The sequence below is a fragment of the Pseudopodoces humilis genome, chromosome 8 (assembly GCF_049639895.1).
Source record: "Pseudopodoces humilis isolate 2021_Gansu_Grassland_sample_001 chromosome 8, ASM4963989v1, whole genome shotgun sequence".
Taxonomy (NCBI): domain Eukaryota; kingdom Metazoa; phylum Chordata; class Aves; order Passeriformes; family Paridae; genus Pseudopodoces; species Pseudopodoces humilis.
This window is the reverse complement of record NC_142207.1, coordinates 37,128,353-37,141,432: the sequence shown is the minus strand read 5'-3', so window position 1 is coordinate 37,141,432 and position 13,080 is coordinate 37,128,353. Positions and strand designations below refer to the sequence as shown.

General features: G+C 53.1%; 1 protein-coding gene across 3 annotated transcripts in view; it reads right to left on the bottom strand.

Annotated features, from left to right (window-relative positions):
* Nucleotides 1-2,118: 2,118 nt before the first annotated feature.
* The window catches only part of SH3BP4 (SH3 domain binding protein 4), a 31,866-nt gene continuing 20,904 nt past the window's right edge, over nucleotides 2,119-13,080 (bottom strand). For all 3 annotated transcript variants that reach the window (XM_014262119.2, XM_005533581.3, XM_088058480.1), the window contains exons 2-5: nucleotides 12,623-12,819; nucleotides 8,452-10,814; nucleotides 3,027-3,215; nucleotides 2,119-2,694 (exon numbers count right to left, since the gene is read on the bottom strand). In XM_014262119.2, the coding sequence (XP_014117594.1) occupies nucleotides 2,470-2,694; nucleotides 3,027-3,215; nucleotides 8,452-10,814; nucleotides 12,623-12,740 (2,895 nt within the window). In that variant the 5' untranslated portion in view covers nucleotides 12,741-12,819 and the 3' untranslated portion in view covers nucleotides 2,119-2,469. The remainder of the gene's footprint in view (nucleotides 2,695-3,026; nucleotides 3,216-8,451; nucleotides 10,815-12,622; nucleotides 12,820-13,080) is intronic.

The window sequence follows — 13,080 nt, the reverse complement described above, 5'->3', positions numbered from 1 at the left end:
TCTCTGGAGGGTGCTCTGGGAGGTGAGAGCTCTTCCAGCCACTTTTCCCCTGGAGAAAGTGGGATGGAGAGGCTGAGGGGAGGAGATGGGATTGAGGACCACTGGCTCTGGGTGTTGGCACAGTGGAGACCCCACTAAATGAATCCCACCCTGCTTTGGGATGAAGAGACAGCAGCAGATGGCATCTAACCAGGAGCACTGCAGAGTAACACCTTTAATTGGAAATTTTTTCCCCAAAAAACTCCTTTTCCTTTTAAAAAAAGGACTGTTAACACTAAGAACAAAAACCAGCTGCTGCACAAGGGTGGCAATGCAAAGCCCAGACAGATTTTTAGGAGGAGTCCTTGATGTTTAGTCCAGAAGGCATCTGCAGGACACATTCCCAGTCCCAGCCCAGGAGGAAGGACTGGATTTCAGACCAGAAATGGGGAGAAGATAATGCAGCCCACCCCATGGGCCCAGAATGTGCTGCCTGTGGCCCCAGGGCCTGGGGAGGGCACAGGGTGGTGAGGAGCCGAGCCCAGGGTGTTTTGAGGCAGCCAAGGGGGGTATTCAGAGTACCCGAGGTAGACAGAAAAACCAAGGGGAGGGGGGGTAAAAAGAAAGCAAGCTGGGACTATTCATGGATCACAGGAGGCTCAAACTCCTGCCCAGCCTCCTGCAGAGCTCTGGAGCCTGCCAGGGGAAGGGGGAAAGCTCAGATTTGGGTAAAAGCCCAGGGGAAAGGCATCCTGCTGCTTGCACCTGGAGGTCATCCTCACTGCAACAGGGATTTTAGCTCCTGCATGGAAAAACGAGTGCCTCAGGGGGAGGGAAAGGGGCTGGGCTGCTGACAGACCCCCTGAGCTATGGGGAGTGGCACAGGAAATCCCCAAAACCCCTGAGGAGAAATGTAAGGTGCTATTGTGGGGTCCATGGACAGGACAGTGATCCCTTCTAAGGATGGGATTTCAGGAAGAGGAAAAGACACCATTCCCTCCACCAGATGCCTTTCATACTCTTTTTCTTCTGTTATTTTGCTAATTAACCTGAAAAGCAAAGGAGTCATCCTTTAAGAACCTTTACACATCCTCTGGTAGCAACTTTTCACTAAAAAGAGCCTTTGCACTTAAAAATATTTCCCTCCCAGGTGAAATATCTGAAAGCTGGGGAGCAGGAGGAAAAGAAGTCATTCAAAAAACTCAGATTTAAAAGGAGCAGGAGAAAAATAATACAGGCACTGGGTGACACAAATATTGAGGTTTTTTGGCACCAGGTTTATAGGAAAGATGATTTAAAAGTTAAACTGGATTTGAAGAGCCTTGAAGAACTAGAAATCAATAGCAAGGAGCACCTGGAACATCCCCAGTGAGATCAGATTTCAAATTAGGAGAAAGATTCTTTCTTTTCCCTCCTTTATTTGGGTTTTTTGGGGGGATATTTTGTAGGGTTTTTGTTTGGTTTTTTTTTGTTGTTGTTGGGTTTTTTGGTTTTGTTTTGTTTTAGTTTGTTTTGGGGTTATTTTTGTTGTTGTTTTTTGGCCTGTAGAAGGATTATCTGGATGGTGACAATTTCCTCCCCTTTTTCTGGCCTCTTCCCCAGAGCAGGAGCACCTGGGAAGTTTGATTTTCCCTCTCAACATCTTCCTGATCCATATCCTGAGGTCTCAGGCAAGCCCCAAACCTCCAGCTTCTTCCAAAGGTGTCCTGCACTACATCCAGGTGGGTAGAAGTTCCTCCTGGTTAAAAAACAGGAATGGGCAACTCCCTGGCCACAAATGTGAAAATCCACAGCTGCAGAGACATAAAAATAACCCAAAAATCAACCAAAATGCTCACAGGTTCTGTGAATAAAATAAAACAATTTTTAAAAAGGTCTTTTTTGGTGCAAGGTGCTGCTTGGGCTGAGCACATCCCAAATCTGGGGACATCTGAAGTTCCTGTGGTGCTTTAGTCACACCTGGCAGCCCAAAACCTGCCTGTGGTGGGGGGAAAGGGCATTTACTGTGCTTCCTCTTAAGACATGTATTTACAGGACCCATATTTGTCTCAAACTCCATCATTTCAAAGCAGTTTCTGCAACCTAAAACCAGCCACAGCTTCCCCCAGCCCTCCCCAAAGTGGTGACAACTTTAACTGCTCGTTACAAAAATTAGACTTTTATTTGTAAATGCCTAGAAAATGTGATCTCTTTTGGGAACCCATCCCCACCCCCTCACCTTCTTGAAGGTTTTTGGTTTTTTTCCAGTAAAAAAACAGTTTAACTGGATGAAAAGCCAGCCCCTTCCAAGTGAATTCCCATCAAGGTGGGATCTCTCCTCCCAATTTCCAGTCCTGGTGGAGAACTTGCAAACTTTGGCCTCTTCAAACCCAAGGCAGAGAAACCTCCACTTCTTCTCTTTAAAGTCAACTGCTTAAGAAAGGGAGAGGAGGGGGGGGGAAAGCGCAGGAAAACAAAATTCCCAGCCAGGGAGAAGTGGACAAACACGGGCTAGATGGCGAAATCCTCGTGGTCCTGGGGGCTGAAGGCGGCTGCCCGCAGCATGTCCAAGGAGTTGACGAGGATCAGGGTGCCTGTGAGGTGCTTCCAGCGCTTGGTGATGGGGTTCTTCATCTTGTCCAGTCCCGTGTGCAGCTCCTGGATGACGTCCCTGTAGCTGTCCCCCATCTGGCTGCTCCAGGTGAGCAGGAAGTCGTACGCCGGCTTCCACATGGCCTGGGGACAGGTGAGAGAGGGAGCAGAGCTCAGGCAGCATCCCAGAACAAGCACATTCCCGGGAAAACAGCCCCCCCCCAGCACCCCCAGATCCCTGTGATCCTCCAGGAAGAGCGTGCTCTGGAGGAATCTCCAGAGAAGGAGCACGGAACAGTTTGGGTTGGAAAGGCCTTTAAGACCACCGGGCCCAACCATTGACCCGGTGGGTTTGGCAGTGCTGGCTCAACAGCCGGACTCAAAACCTCTCCAAAGCCTTTTCCAGCCGAAAGAATTCCAAGATTCCGGTTCCATTCTCAGCAGCCCTGCGGAGAGCCAGAGGCGCCCGCTCTCACCTCGCTGTCCACCGTGCCCGTCTTGTCGCGGTGCGGGGCCTCGTAGGCGTCCATCTGCTGCTTGGACACCTTGGCCAGCTTCTCGGCCAGCTCCCGCCAGCGCTGCGCCACCTCCACGGCCGTGGTCAGCAGCACAAAGTCCTGGATCAGCCGCACCACCAGCCCCTGGCAGTCCATCTTCAGCAGGGCCTGGAGGACACGGGGAGAAGTCAAGGCCTGGGGGAGGGTGGTGGCCGGTGAACTCCCCCCATGGGAGCATCCCAAAAATCCTCCTGCCCCTCTTGTTTTAGCGGCAGCTGGGGAGGTTAGGCCACCAGGCTTGGCAAGAGAACAATCCCATTAACTGGACAAAGCGCTCGACCCCTCTGGGATGGGGTTTGCAGCCTCGTTCTCCAGGCAGCCCCTCTCGAGATGGCCAGGCCCCACTTTAAGCAGTTTAAAGCATCCCAGGGGCTGAGGACGACAGATGCTTTTAATCCAGAGAGCTAATCCAGACTCCATCCCAGGGCTGCAGGATCCTTCAGAGCAGCGGGCAAGGGACACCCAGGACATTTTGGGATGGGACCTGGACATCAGCCCTGTGAGGGGATGAGACCCAGGTGAGGACTCAGACACTACAGGAACACTGCTCAGCCTGGGATGTTCTTCCTCTTCTCCTCCTCCACCTCTTCCTGCATCATTTATTGGCCTAAAAGCTGAGATTTTCCACAAATGGTTTTGAAGTAGAAAGAGCGACTGCATCAGTCTGGGTTTCCTAGGCAGGAATGACTTTAGCCAGGCAAAAAAGGATGGAGCAGGGTTAGCTCCTGCCTTCCAAGTGTCAAATCAAATTAAAATCCCCTCAGAGAGGGATGAAGCTGCGGTAGAAGAAAACCCCCAGTACAGCCCTGGAAAAGGAAGGGTTTAGTGGCAGTCTTCAGTCTCAGAGGACAGGATCTGACTGCCAGGATCACCATCCCACTCCCCAGGGCTCCCACAGCCTCTGCCAGAGCCTCTGGACCACAACAGTCCCAGCAGCAGCAACCCCAGACCTTGGGCAAATCCCACCCTGACCCTCAGGAGGGGGTTTGAAGTTAATAAAAATGGAAATGGAGCAAGCAGAGCCCAGCCACTCCTTCACAGCAGCGTGGGGATGGTTCTTACGGGAATTGTAAGGGTAAGGTGGGTCCCCATGTGGCCAGAATCCACCTTTCTGCCCCTGTGGGGGCACAGAGGGGTCTGGGCAAATCCAGGTTTGGCTCAGGGGCAAAGGAAGGTGAAATCCTCCCCCAGGAGATTGCACAGGGACAGTTGTGGGGGCAGGGGGAGGGAAGATGGGAACATCTGAAACCACTCCAGCCATTTGCAAAGCAGATACACGTTGATTTTCCCCTTATCAAAGCTGAGCTGGGTTCTAATCACAGCTGTGTCGCCTGCTCCTCCAAAGTGCTGACACCACCTTCCTGCAGGAGCCAGGGAGGCATTAAACCCCCCCTGTCAAACGAGCAATGAAAACCCAAGGAAAGAGCACTCCTCTGGCTCTGCAGGAGGACATGAAGAAGCGTTTAGATCTCACACACCTGTGCCAGAACCGCCTCCTCTCCCACAGCCCCCGGATCCAGCACCCTCTGCAGATCCACCACCCTGAACATCCTCAAACCTGCCTTTCCAGGCAGCTGGATCCCAATCCCGTGCACAACCTGGCATTTATAGGAGAGCAGGCTGAAGGAGCTGCTCTCATCTCCTGCCTGAGGTCAGAGGCAGCAGAAGAGACAGCCCAGAGCCAGGAGTGCTGTAGGGTTAAGAAGGATGGAGCTGCAGGAGATGGATTCTCCTGCTCCTTCTGCTGCTCCAGGTGAACAACAAAAACAGCAGCAAGGAAAACACCCGGGAGGCCACCCCATCAAGAACTGCAAAATCACTCAAAACAACGACTCTGGGAGAGATGGGTGGGTCCGGAGCGCTGAGCGTTTACTCTGAAACCTACGGATGGCCACAGCACCACCCACCCCTGGCAGCTCCCCTCGCACAGGCAGAGGTGACAAGGACATGGGCACAGCACCAGAGCCACGTGGGGATGGGGTGCAGGCATCACAGACACCGAGGTGGCAGCCAGAGGGGGAATATTACTGGAAACAGCGAGACACTGGGATTAGCTCAGCAGACTTAATCCTCCAGTGGGATTATGCTACAATCTTTTCCATCCTCCTCCCTTGCCCTGGACAAGCCTCCCGGGATAGCTGGGTCCACTCACTGTGTCTCCATCCCTCATCACCTAGGTGTGATCTGGGCTGTGCTTTGCCAGAGTCCTCGGAAATATTTATTATTTATTCCCCTGGGAACCGGCTCCACCAGCCCAGCAAACAGCAAAGAGGGTGTTTGATATTCAAATCCCAGTTCAAAGCAGAAACACCTCAACTTTAAAGGCATCCAGGGGAGGCTGCATTTACATCCCAGCTTTGAAATGCAGAATCCCATTTCCTAATAAAGGAAAGCAGCATTGTGGAGGAAAACAGCTCCCCCCTGGGACTTCCTCAAACAGGGGGGATAAGGTCCCCAGGGAGAGCATGAGACCCGTGGGGTGAGAGGATGCTCGTGCACAGGCTCCTGGCCCATCATCCTCTCTAGGACACAGGTCAGTTTTTGACCCAAAAAAGTTGCCTCTGTGCAAGTGTTCCCCAGAATAACCCTTGTTTAAGCATCAGACATCTCTTTCACTCACTGTTTTGGCTGTCACCACCTCCAGAATCATCTCACACGCTTAAAATGCACTCTCAGCCTTAAACACTGATTTTTTTTCTTTTGCTTCCCACAGTCATGCACTGCCTCCATGGGGTAATTCCCTGTGACACGATGCCCAGCTGGATCTCAGCATGCTGAGGGTGGGGAGGCCCTGGCACAGGTTGATCAGAGATGTGGCTTCACACCCCTGGAAGTGTCCAAGGCCAGGCTGGATGGGGCTTGGAGCAAGCTGGGACAGTGGAAGGTGCCCCTGCCCATGGCAGGGGGTGGAACTGGATGGGCTTTAAGGTCCCTTCCAACCCAAAGCCATGGACACCCTGACCTGCAGGGCTTTAGGACAGCTCCAGCCCCCCAGCTGCTCTGTGGGGCCTGCACACACCAGGGATAAGCAGCAACTCGTGGCAAGAGACAGGCGGCACATGGATACTGGGAGTCAGGGCAAACAAAACAATGGGAGGGGAAAAAAAATATCCCCACTTCACCTCCTGTGTGACCTTTACAAGTAGCCTGGAGAAGAACAAGCTCACAGCTTCCTCTGCACAGCTCCCTGCTGCCGTGCCAGGGGCCATTCCCAGCAGAGCCGTGTTTTTCCCAACAGCAGTGTCTGTTGGAAGGATGATAAATGAGAGCCTCTGACAGCCAGAGAGGGAGAAATGCTGTGTCTCAGGGCAGGTCTAACCCCACGGGCCAGGCACCAGGGGCAATGAAATCTTCTTGAATCCACGCCCAGTTATTTTATCCAAACCATCCATGTGCTGCCTGCTTCCGACGGGCAGAGGAGGCAGGGAGAGCTTTCCCCTCTCTGCTGAGTAATTCCTGACACACATCCCCCTGAGTTACCTTCACACTCCAGTGCTAGTGCCTGATTAGAAAAATAGTAATTAAAGGCAGATTACTGATTAACCAGCCATCATGACCAGGCTTTTCCTTGCTTGGCTGCTGGTGCACGACTCTGCCACTGGTGTTTTGTGTACTCAACACGGATAAAGCTGCTTCTGCTTCTCCCTTCACAGACCTTTTGAGAGGAGACAAGCAACTTTCAGCTGAAACGGCCACGCTGGAGCTTAGTGCAGCTGGTTCCTCTTGCCAGAAAGCCAGTCCATTTGTTACAAATAAAATCAGATTTAAACACAATAAAATCCATTACTGCTCCATTGCCATCCCCTGAAACATCATTATTTCCTTCTAATTTCTCCATAGGCTAAGGAGGATTTGACAGCAGCCAGGGGTTTGGAAGCAGCATCATGTTCCACCAAGAAGGGAGCTCATCCTTTATCCACAGGATCAGCCTCACAGAGAGCAGGATTAGAGAAACAAGGAGAATAAAACCTGCCCTGGGACTCTGATCTTCAGGCAGCCACAGGGGAGAAGGATGTATTCCTGCAGCTTCCAGCCCTCCCCTTGAGTCAGCAGCTCCCTGAGCCTTATCTTTCCCTTTGTCTCCCCAGTGAGAATTCTCTGTGACCTACAGACTGTCTGGGATCCCTGAAAACAATGGGGATAGATAAAAGCAACACCTACAGGGTTTGCAAACAGGTAAAGCAAACAGCACAAAGCTCTTGGAAGCATCAAGCAAGAGCAGCATGGATTTCATCCCAACATTCACTGAGCCAGATGAATAAAGGAGCAAACCCTCCCTCGGGGGAAACAGAGGGGCCAGAGAGGGGGATTTTCCACTCCTGGATGAGGAGAGGGTCACTGATGGCCAGGAGAACCCTGCAACAGAGGCAGCGTTGGTGGCACGACCTGACAGCTGAAAGTCAAAGCTGAAACATTGCCCCACAAGCCTCTGAGTGGCACCTGGGCACAGGGAACTCTCCGGACAACATTTCCAGGAATAACAATGGATTCCATACTCCCTATAACACCTTCTGCTCAATCCTTCAATTTCCTCCTTCTCCCTAAAAGGAGTGTGGGAACTGAACTTCTTCATTCAGCTCCAGTCCCCTTTTGCCATAATTTCATTTTGCCAGGCAAGGCCGCTGCTATTCCTTAATCCAATTGACATTTTAAACCATGCTGTCCTCCATAACTCAGTTATTCTGCTCCTGTGGGAGAGCACAGAATGGGAGAGAGCCGCAAACCTCTTCCAGACATCTTGCCCTGTATTTTCTTTGGCTCACCTCCTATTAAATGCTAGAAACGATCGTGGAGATGATATTTCGTGAGGGATTTATTTGCTAACGGCATCCTAGAAATACTGGCAGGCAGCGCTCCTCCCAAATTCCTTTCAGGATAAAGAGCAAGCCACACATTTCCATTTGCAATGTATAAAACATCCCAGAGGTGCCCTTGGTTTAGCTGCCACTCAAAAAAAAAACCCCAAAACAAAAAGGCTCCCCATCCCTGAAAGTGTTCCGGGCCAGGTTGGACAGCGCTTGGAGCGACCTGGTAGAGTGGAAGGAGTCCCTGACCATGGCAGGGGGTGGGACTGGATGAGCTTTGAGGTTTCTTTCAACCCAAGCCATTGTGTGATTCTGGAATTCCAGGTACCTCAGCGCATCCCTCATTATCGCCATGAACCCAGTAAACCAAGAGCCCAGCAACCACAGGGCTGGATTCCCACCTGGCAGTGCCCAACAGTCTTCAGAAGGCCTTTAAGGTAGACTTCACTCTCTAAAGACTGAATTAAGAAACTTCCACCTCCCCTGGTCCCTCTGCAGAGCCAGGAAGGAAGGTCCAACTTGCCAGGCCTCAGACTCACCGTCATCAGCTCCTTCTGGAAGGATTTCCTCTCCTTGTTCTCCACGCTGTTGCAGTCTTCCTTCAGCTTCTCCAGGACAGAGGCCACTCGCTCCGGCTCGCTGTCCAGCTCTGCCCGGCAGAAGAACGTGAGCGGCAAGTTCAGGTAGCCCAGGGCGTCGGCGAAGGAGCGCCAGCTGCTGAGGTTCTCCATCAGCAGAGTCCTCACCGAGGCGTAGATATAAGTCAGGAACTTGCAGGGCCTCAGGATCTGCTCCAGCAGCAGGCTGGTGGTGAGATCCGGCCCGGAGAAGTAGCTGGGTTTGACCTTCCCGACCACCAGCACATTTTTGGTGTGCACAAGGCCGATTTTCCCCTGGTAGTAGCCAATGTACCACTCCTTGGTCCACAGCTGGCCTTTCAACCTGATCTTCTCCTCACTGAGGAGGGCTATGACGTCTCCCTTCTTGTACTCCAGCAAATAGTGGTTCTTGCTCTGCCTCACCACCGTCTTCAGCAGCTTCCCGTACTTCAGGCTCAGCACCGGCCGGTCCTGAAAATCCGGATACTTGGCAGTGGCAGCCAGCGGGGAGAGGATGATCTTCCCCACCTCGTTCTTCTTGAGGAACCGCCTCTGCCCCATGGGTTTGATGGCGCTTTTTGGAGGCGGCTGCGGCGTCTGGACGCAGAACTGGGTCAGAATGGCATCCTGGTCATCCTTGACTTGTATCCTCAGCGTAAAGTCCGAGAGCTCGTTGGGGTCGTGGGACGCGATCGGGAAGATGAGGCGGCTGACCTTGCCCAGCTTCATCTGGAAGCCCCGGACGATCTTGGCTTGTTCGCTGGCCTTCACCTCATAGTTGGTCATGTTGGAGAACATGCAGAGCTTGAGGTCCTGGGGCCGGGACAGGGCAAACTGGTGCTTCCCCCAGAGCTGGAGGGCGACGGGAGCCGGGCCGTGGGACTGCCTGGTGACCTCGTTGACCAGCAGGGTCTTGGGGGCGCACTCGTGGCCAAACATGGCCACTACGGTCTTGAAGGAAGGGTGGATGTGCTTGGGGCCGTAGACGCCCACCGTGATCTTCTTGCTGATGTAATCCCACACGGTGTAAGGGTAGAGGATGTTCTGGCCCTGCGCCACGGCCGCGATGTACATGCAGGGCTCCAGGTTCTCCAGCTGCACCTGGATGGTGTCCCCGTAGGAATAGCTCAGCTGCATCGGTGTGTACGGCCCCTCCTTCATGTCACTGCGCAGGCACTGCAGCCCCACCAGGCTCTTGCTCATGACGTCGTTCTTGACCTCCGCCGACACCTTCATCTCCAGGATGATGAAGGTCTTCACCTCCATGTTGCTGAGTTTGATCTGCAGGACGGGGCTGATGGTGCTGCACTTGTCACTGTTCAGCTCCAGCGGCGGGTCCAGCATGGCCTTCATGGAGATCTGCTGCGTCTCCCCGGGGCACACGTGGCCCTCGGGCACGTGGATGCTGATGTTGGTGTCCGGCAGCTGGACGGCCCCGCCGGAGCTGTCCAGCTTGCACACAATGTTGGTCTCCACCGGTTGTGTCTGACCCCAGCCAGGATTTTGGCCAAGCAAATCCAAGTCATGGCAAGACCGAGCCAACTTCCTGTGGTTCAGCCACGCTGTCCTAAAATCCTCCCTGCTCTGGAACTGCTCAGGGGTGGGAGACTTCAGGCCACTGAAGAAACCTGATGATGCTGGCGTGTCCGACTTGGCCTGGAGGACAGACAGCTCAGACAAGCTGTAGGAGCGTTTACTTCTGAAGAAGGGGTTGTCCCTTCTCATGGGCTGTTCCACATCCAGCCTGTTTGTGGAGGGAAACTCATCAAAAAGGTTCCCCAGGCTGCTGTTGGCGGCTGAACTGGGAAGAGCCGACGTGGGGGCCCCCGTGTCGAAGAGCAACAAATCCACGGCGACGCTGGAGTTGGACTCTTTGTCCGAGCTGGGTGCTGCCTGCAAATTCCCATTCAGGAATGGGTTGGTCTGCACGCCGTTCAGGAAGGGGTTGTTGTGGTAGGATTTGGCAGAGTTCCTCTTCCCATCAGTCCAATCCCCGAGTAGATCCAACTCCTTGACGCCCTCGTCAGGGCTCTCCAGCAGATTGTCGATCATCCCGCTGTCCGTGAGGGAGGAGTTGCGGTAGTTCACGGGCTGCACGTAGGAGGACGGGATGTAGCCCATCTCCGTGGTGTTGTGGGCGTACCACCACTCCCCTCCTGACGTGTCCAGCACGTACAGGTGGTCCCCCTTGGAGAACTTCAGGGTGGTGAAATTTGTGGGGCAGTAATCCTTGATTGCTACGACTTCCTTCGCGTTCCCGAAGGACGTGGGATTGTCCACCAGCAAGGCACTGGGAGAAGGCACTGCAGAGGCAAGGAGGAGACAGCATGGTGAGAGATGCACAACAGAGTCACCACTGACTTGGAATCCTTTATTCCAGGTCATCCCTCCACGCTGTTTCAAGTGATGAAGGTAGTTTTGGAATCATTGAATCATTAAAGTTTGAGAAGGCCTCCAAGATCATTGAGTCCAAGCATTAACCCAGCACTGCCAGGTCCACCACTAAGCCATGGCCCCAAGTGTCACATTCACACGTTTTCTGAACACTTGCAGGTCCACTAACTCCCTGGGCAGCCTCTCAAGACTGAAGTTATGCTTCTCCATAAATTTTTTTCAAGTAAACCCTATTATTTCTGGTACATTCACACCTCCCATCCCTTAAGGGTTCATCCAAACCCAAGATAACCCTCCCTACAGGCTAAAAGCCCTCTGGCTCTGCTGAAACCCCTCTCCTGCACATGTCAAACATGCCCATAGAAGCTGTGGCTGGCCCTGAATCCCTGGAAGTGTTCCAGGCCAGGCTGGATGGGGCTTGGAGTAAGCTGGGCTAGTGGAAGGTGTCCCTGCTTTCACCTCCCTCCCAAACCAAACCATTCTGTGGTTCTAAGGGTTACCCAGTTTGAACCCTCACAGAATCCCAGCACCTCCCACACACACTGCTGTTCTGGTCCTGGCAGCATCTCCAAGCTCCCTTGCAGGATTGCCAGTGGAAGAGTTTCCTGCCAGGGGATCCCGATTTACATCCAGGCTGGGCTGAGCCTACACTGCCACCTTATTTATTGGCTTCCCTCTCATTTTCAGGATGCATTCCTGTAAAAAGTGCTAAAAACAAGTGAGAGATGATGTTCCATCAATGGTTAAATGTGTGCTCTCTCCCTAGACAGACTGAAGAAAACAAGGAAAGCTGGATTTTAACCAACAGGGAGCTGCAAGGGAACTGGGACAGCGCTTGCTTCAACAGGCTCTAGAGCTCTCTGGGAGGAAAAGGGAGTTTAGAAAACACAGGAAGCCCTTAAAATCCCAGAGACAAAAGGGATGGGAGCTCAGACTGCAGTCACCACTCACAGACTGGCAGCTCTTCTCACCCACGGAAATAACAAGGGAAGATACAGCTGAGCACAGAGAAGCCTTTAAATATAGCCTGGGGATCAAGTGAGTATTCAGAGGAGAAGAGTTTTGTACAAATCCTGAACAACTCATCTGCCAGCAGGCAAAGGCGTGAGGAGATTCATCCAGCGGAAAAGTACACAGAAACTCTAAATTGGAATTATTTTGGCAGCCTGCTAGGTTGGAAGCTGCTGTTAACTCAGTCTCCTACAGGATGGAGCATTTTTGGTGTCAGATCAGACAGGCAAGTGGCTGCTCCCATGTCCCTCCAGCTGGGCATGCAGGGGTTAACAGGGATGTGCTGAAACCCCTTGGAGAAGAGGAGCAATTCCTCCTTTTCCATTGAAACACACCTAATTTGCAGCAAGTGTTTGATGTTCAGGTGCTACACCTGCAAAAACAATCGCCTTTGTGTAAACAATCGCCTTTGTGTGTGTTTATTTTCAAGGCCCTCAGCGCTCTCCAGCTTCCACCTGGAGATTTTCCTCAGGATGCTCTCCTGCCAGGGGAGCAGTAATTCCCCTCCCACCTGACCCAGCTTTTATGCCAGGCAAGGAAAACACAGCAGGAGAAAAAAGCAATAAAAAAAAAAAGGATTGATTACTGGAGGAGCAACCTGCACCAGGGAGAGGGAACACCTTTGTCACCGCCTCGCTGGTGTCACCGAGCCCTCCCAGGGGGTGAGGATGGGCCTGAAATGAGGAGGGGCACGATCCCCACGCACCTTTGACATCGCAGAGCGTGGTTTCAGCAAAGCCCTCGCCCAGGTCGATGAGCGTCCCCTCGGACTTGCACCGCGGGAGCCCTCCTGAGTTGGCCGCCCGGATCCTCTGCGCCGCCATCTCCGCTCCCGGCGGGCACTACGTGGCCATGGCCTCTCTGCCGGCGATGGGGACCCCAGTGTCACCGCAGGGAACCAGCCTGGGGGAGACAGACAAAGGCCAGGGCGTTAGAAAGGCTGCGGGTCCTCCCACGCCACCCGCACGCTGACCCCGCGGTGCCATCACAGCCTGGATGCTCCCAGGAACCACAGCGCTGCCTTGGACAGCCAAGGACAGCCTGGTCCTGGTTGCTGGACACAACCCCAGACGAAGCAGCCCTCCAGCCTTTAAGAGTTTTTTGGGAATACGCCGTTCCCAGGATCGTAAATTGGTTCTTCTCCCCATTTCCCAAGCATTTGCA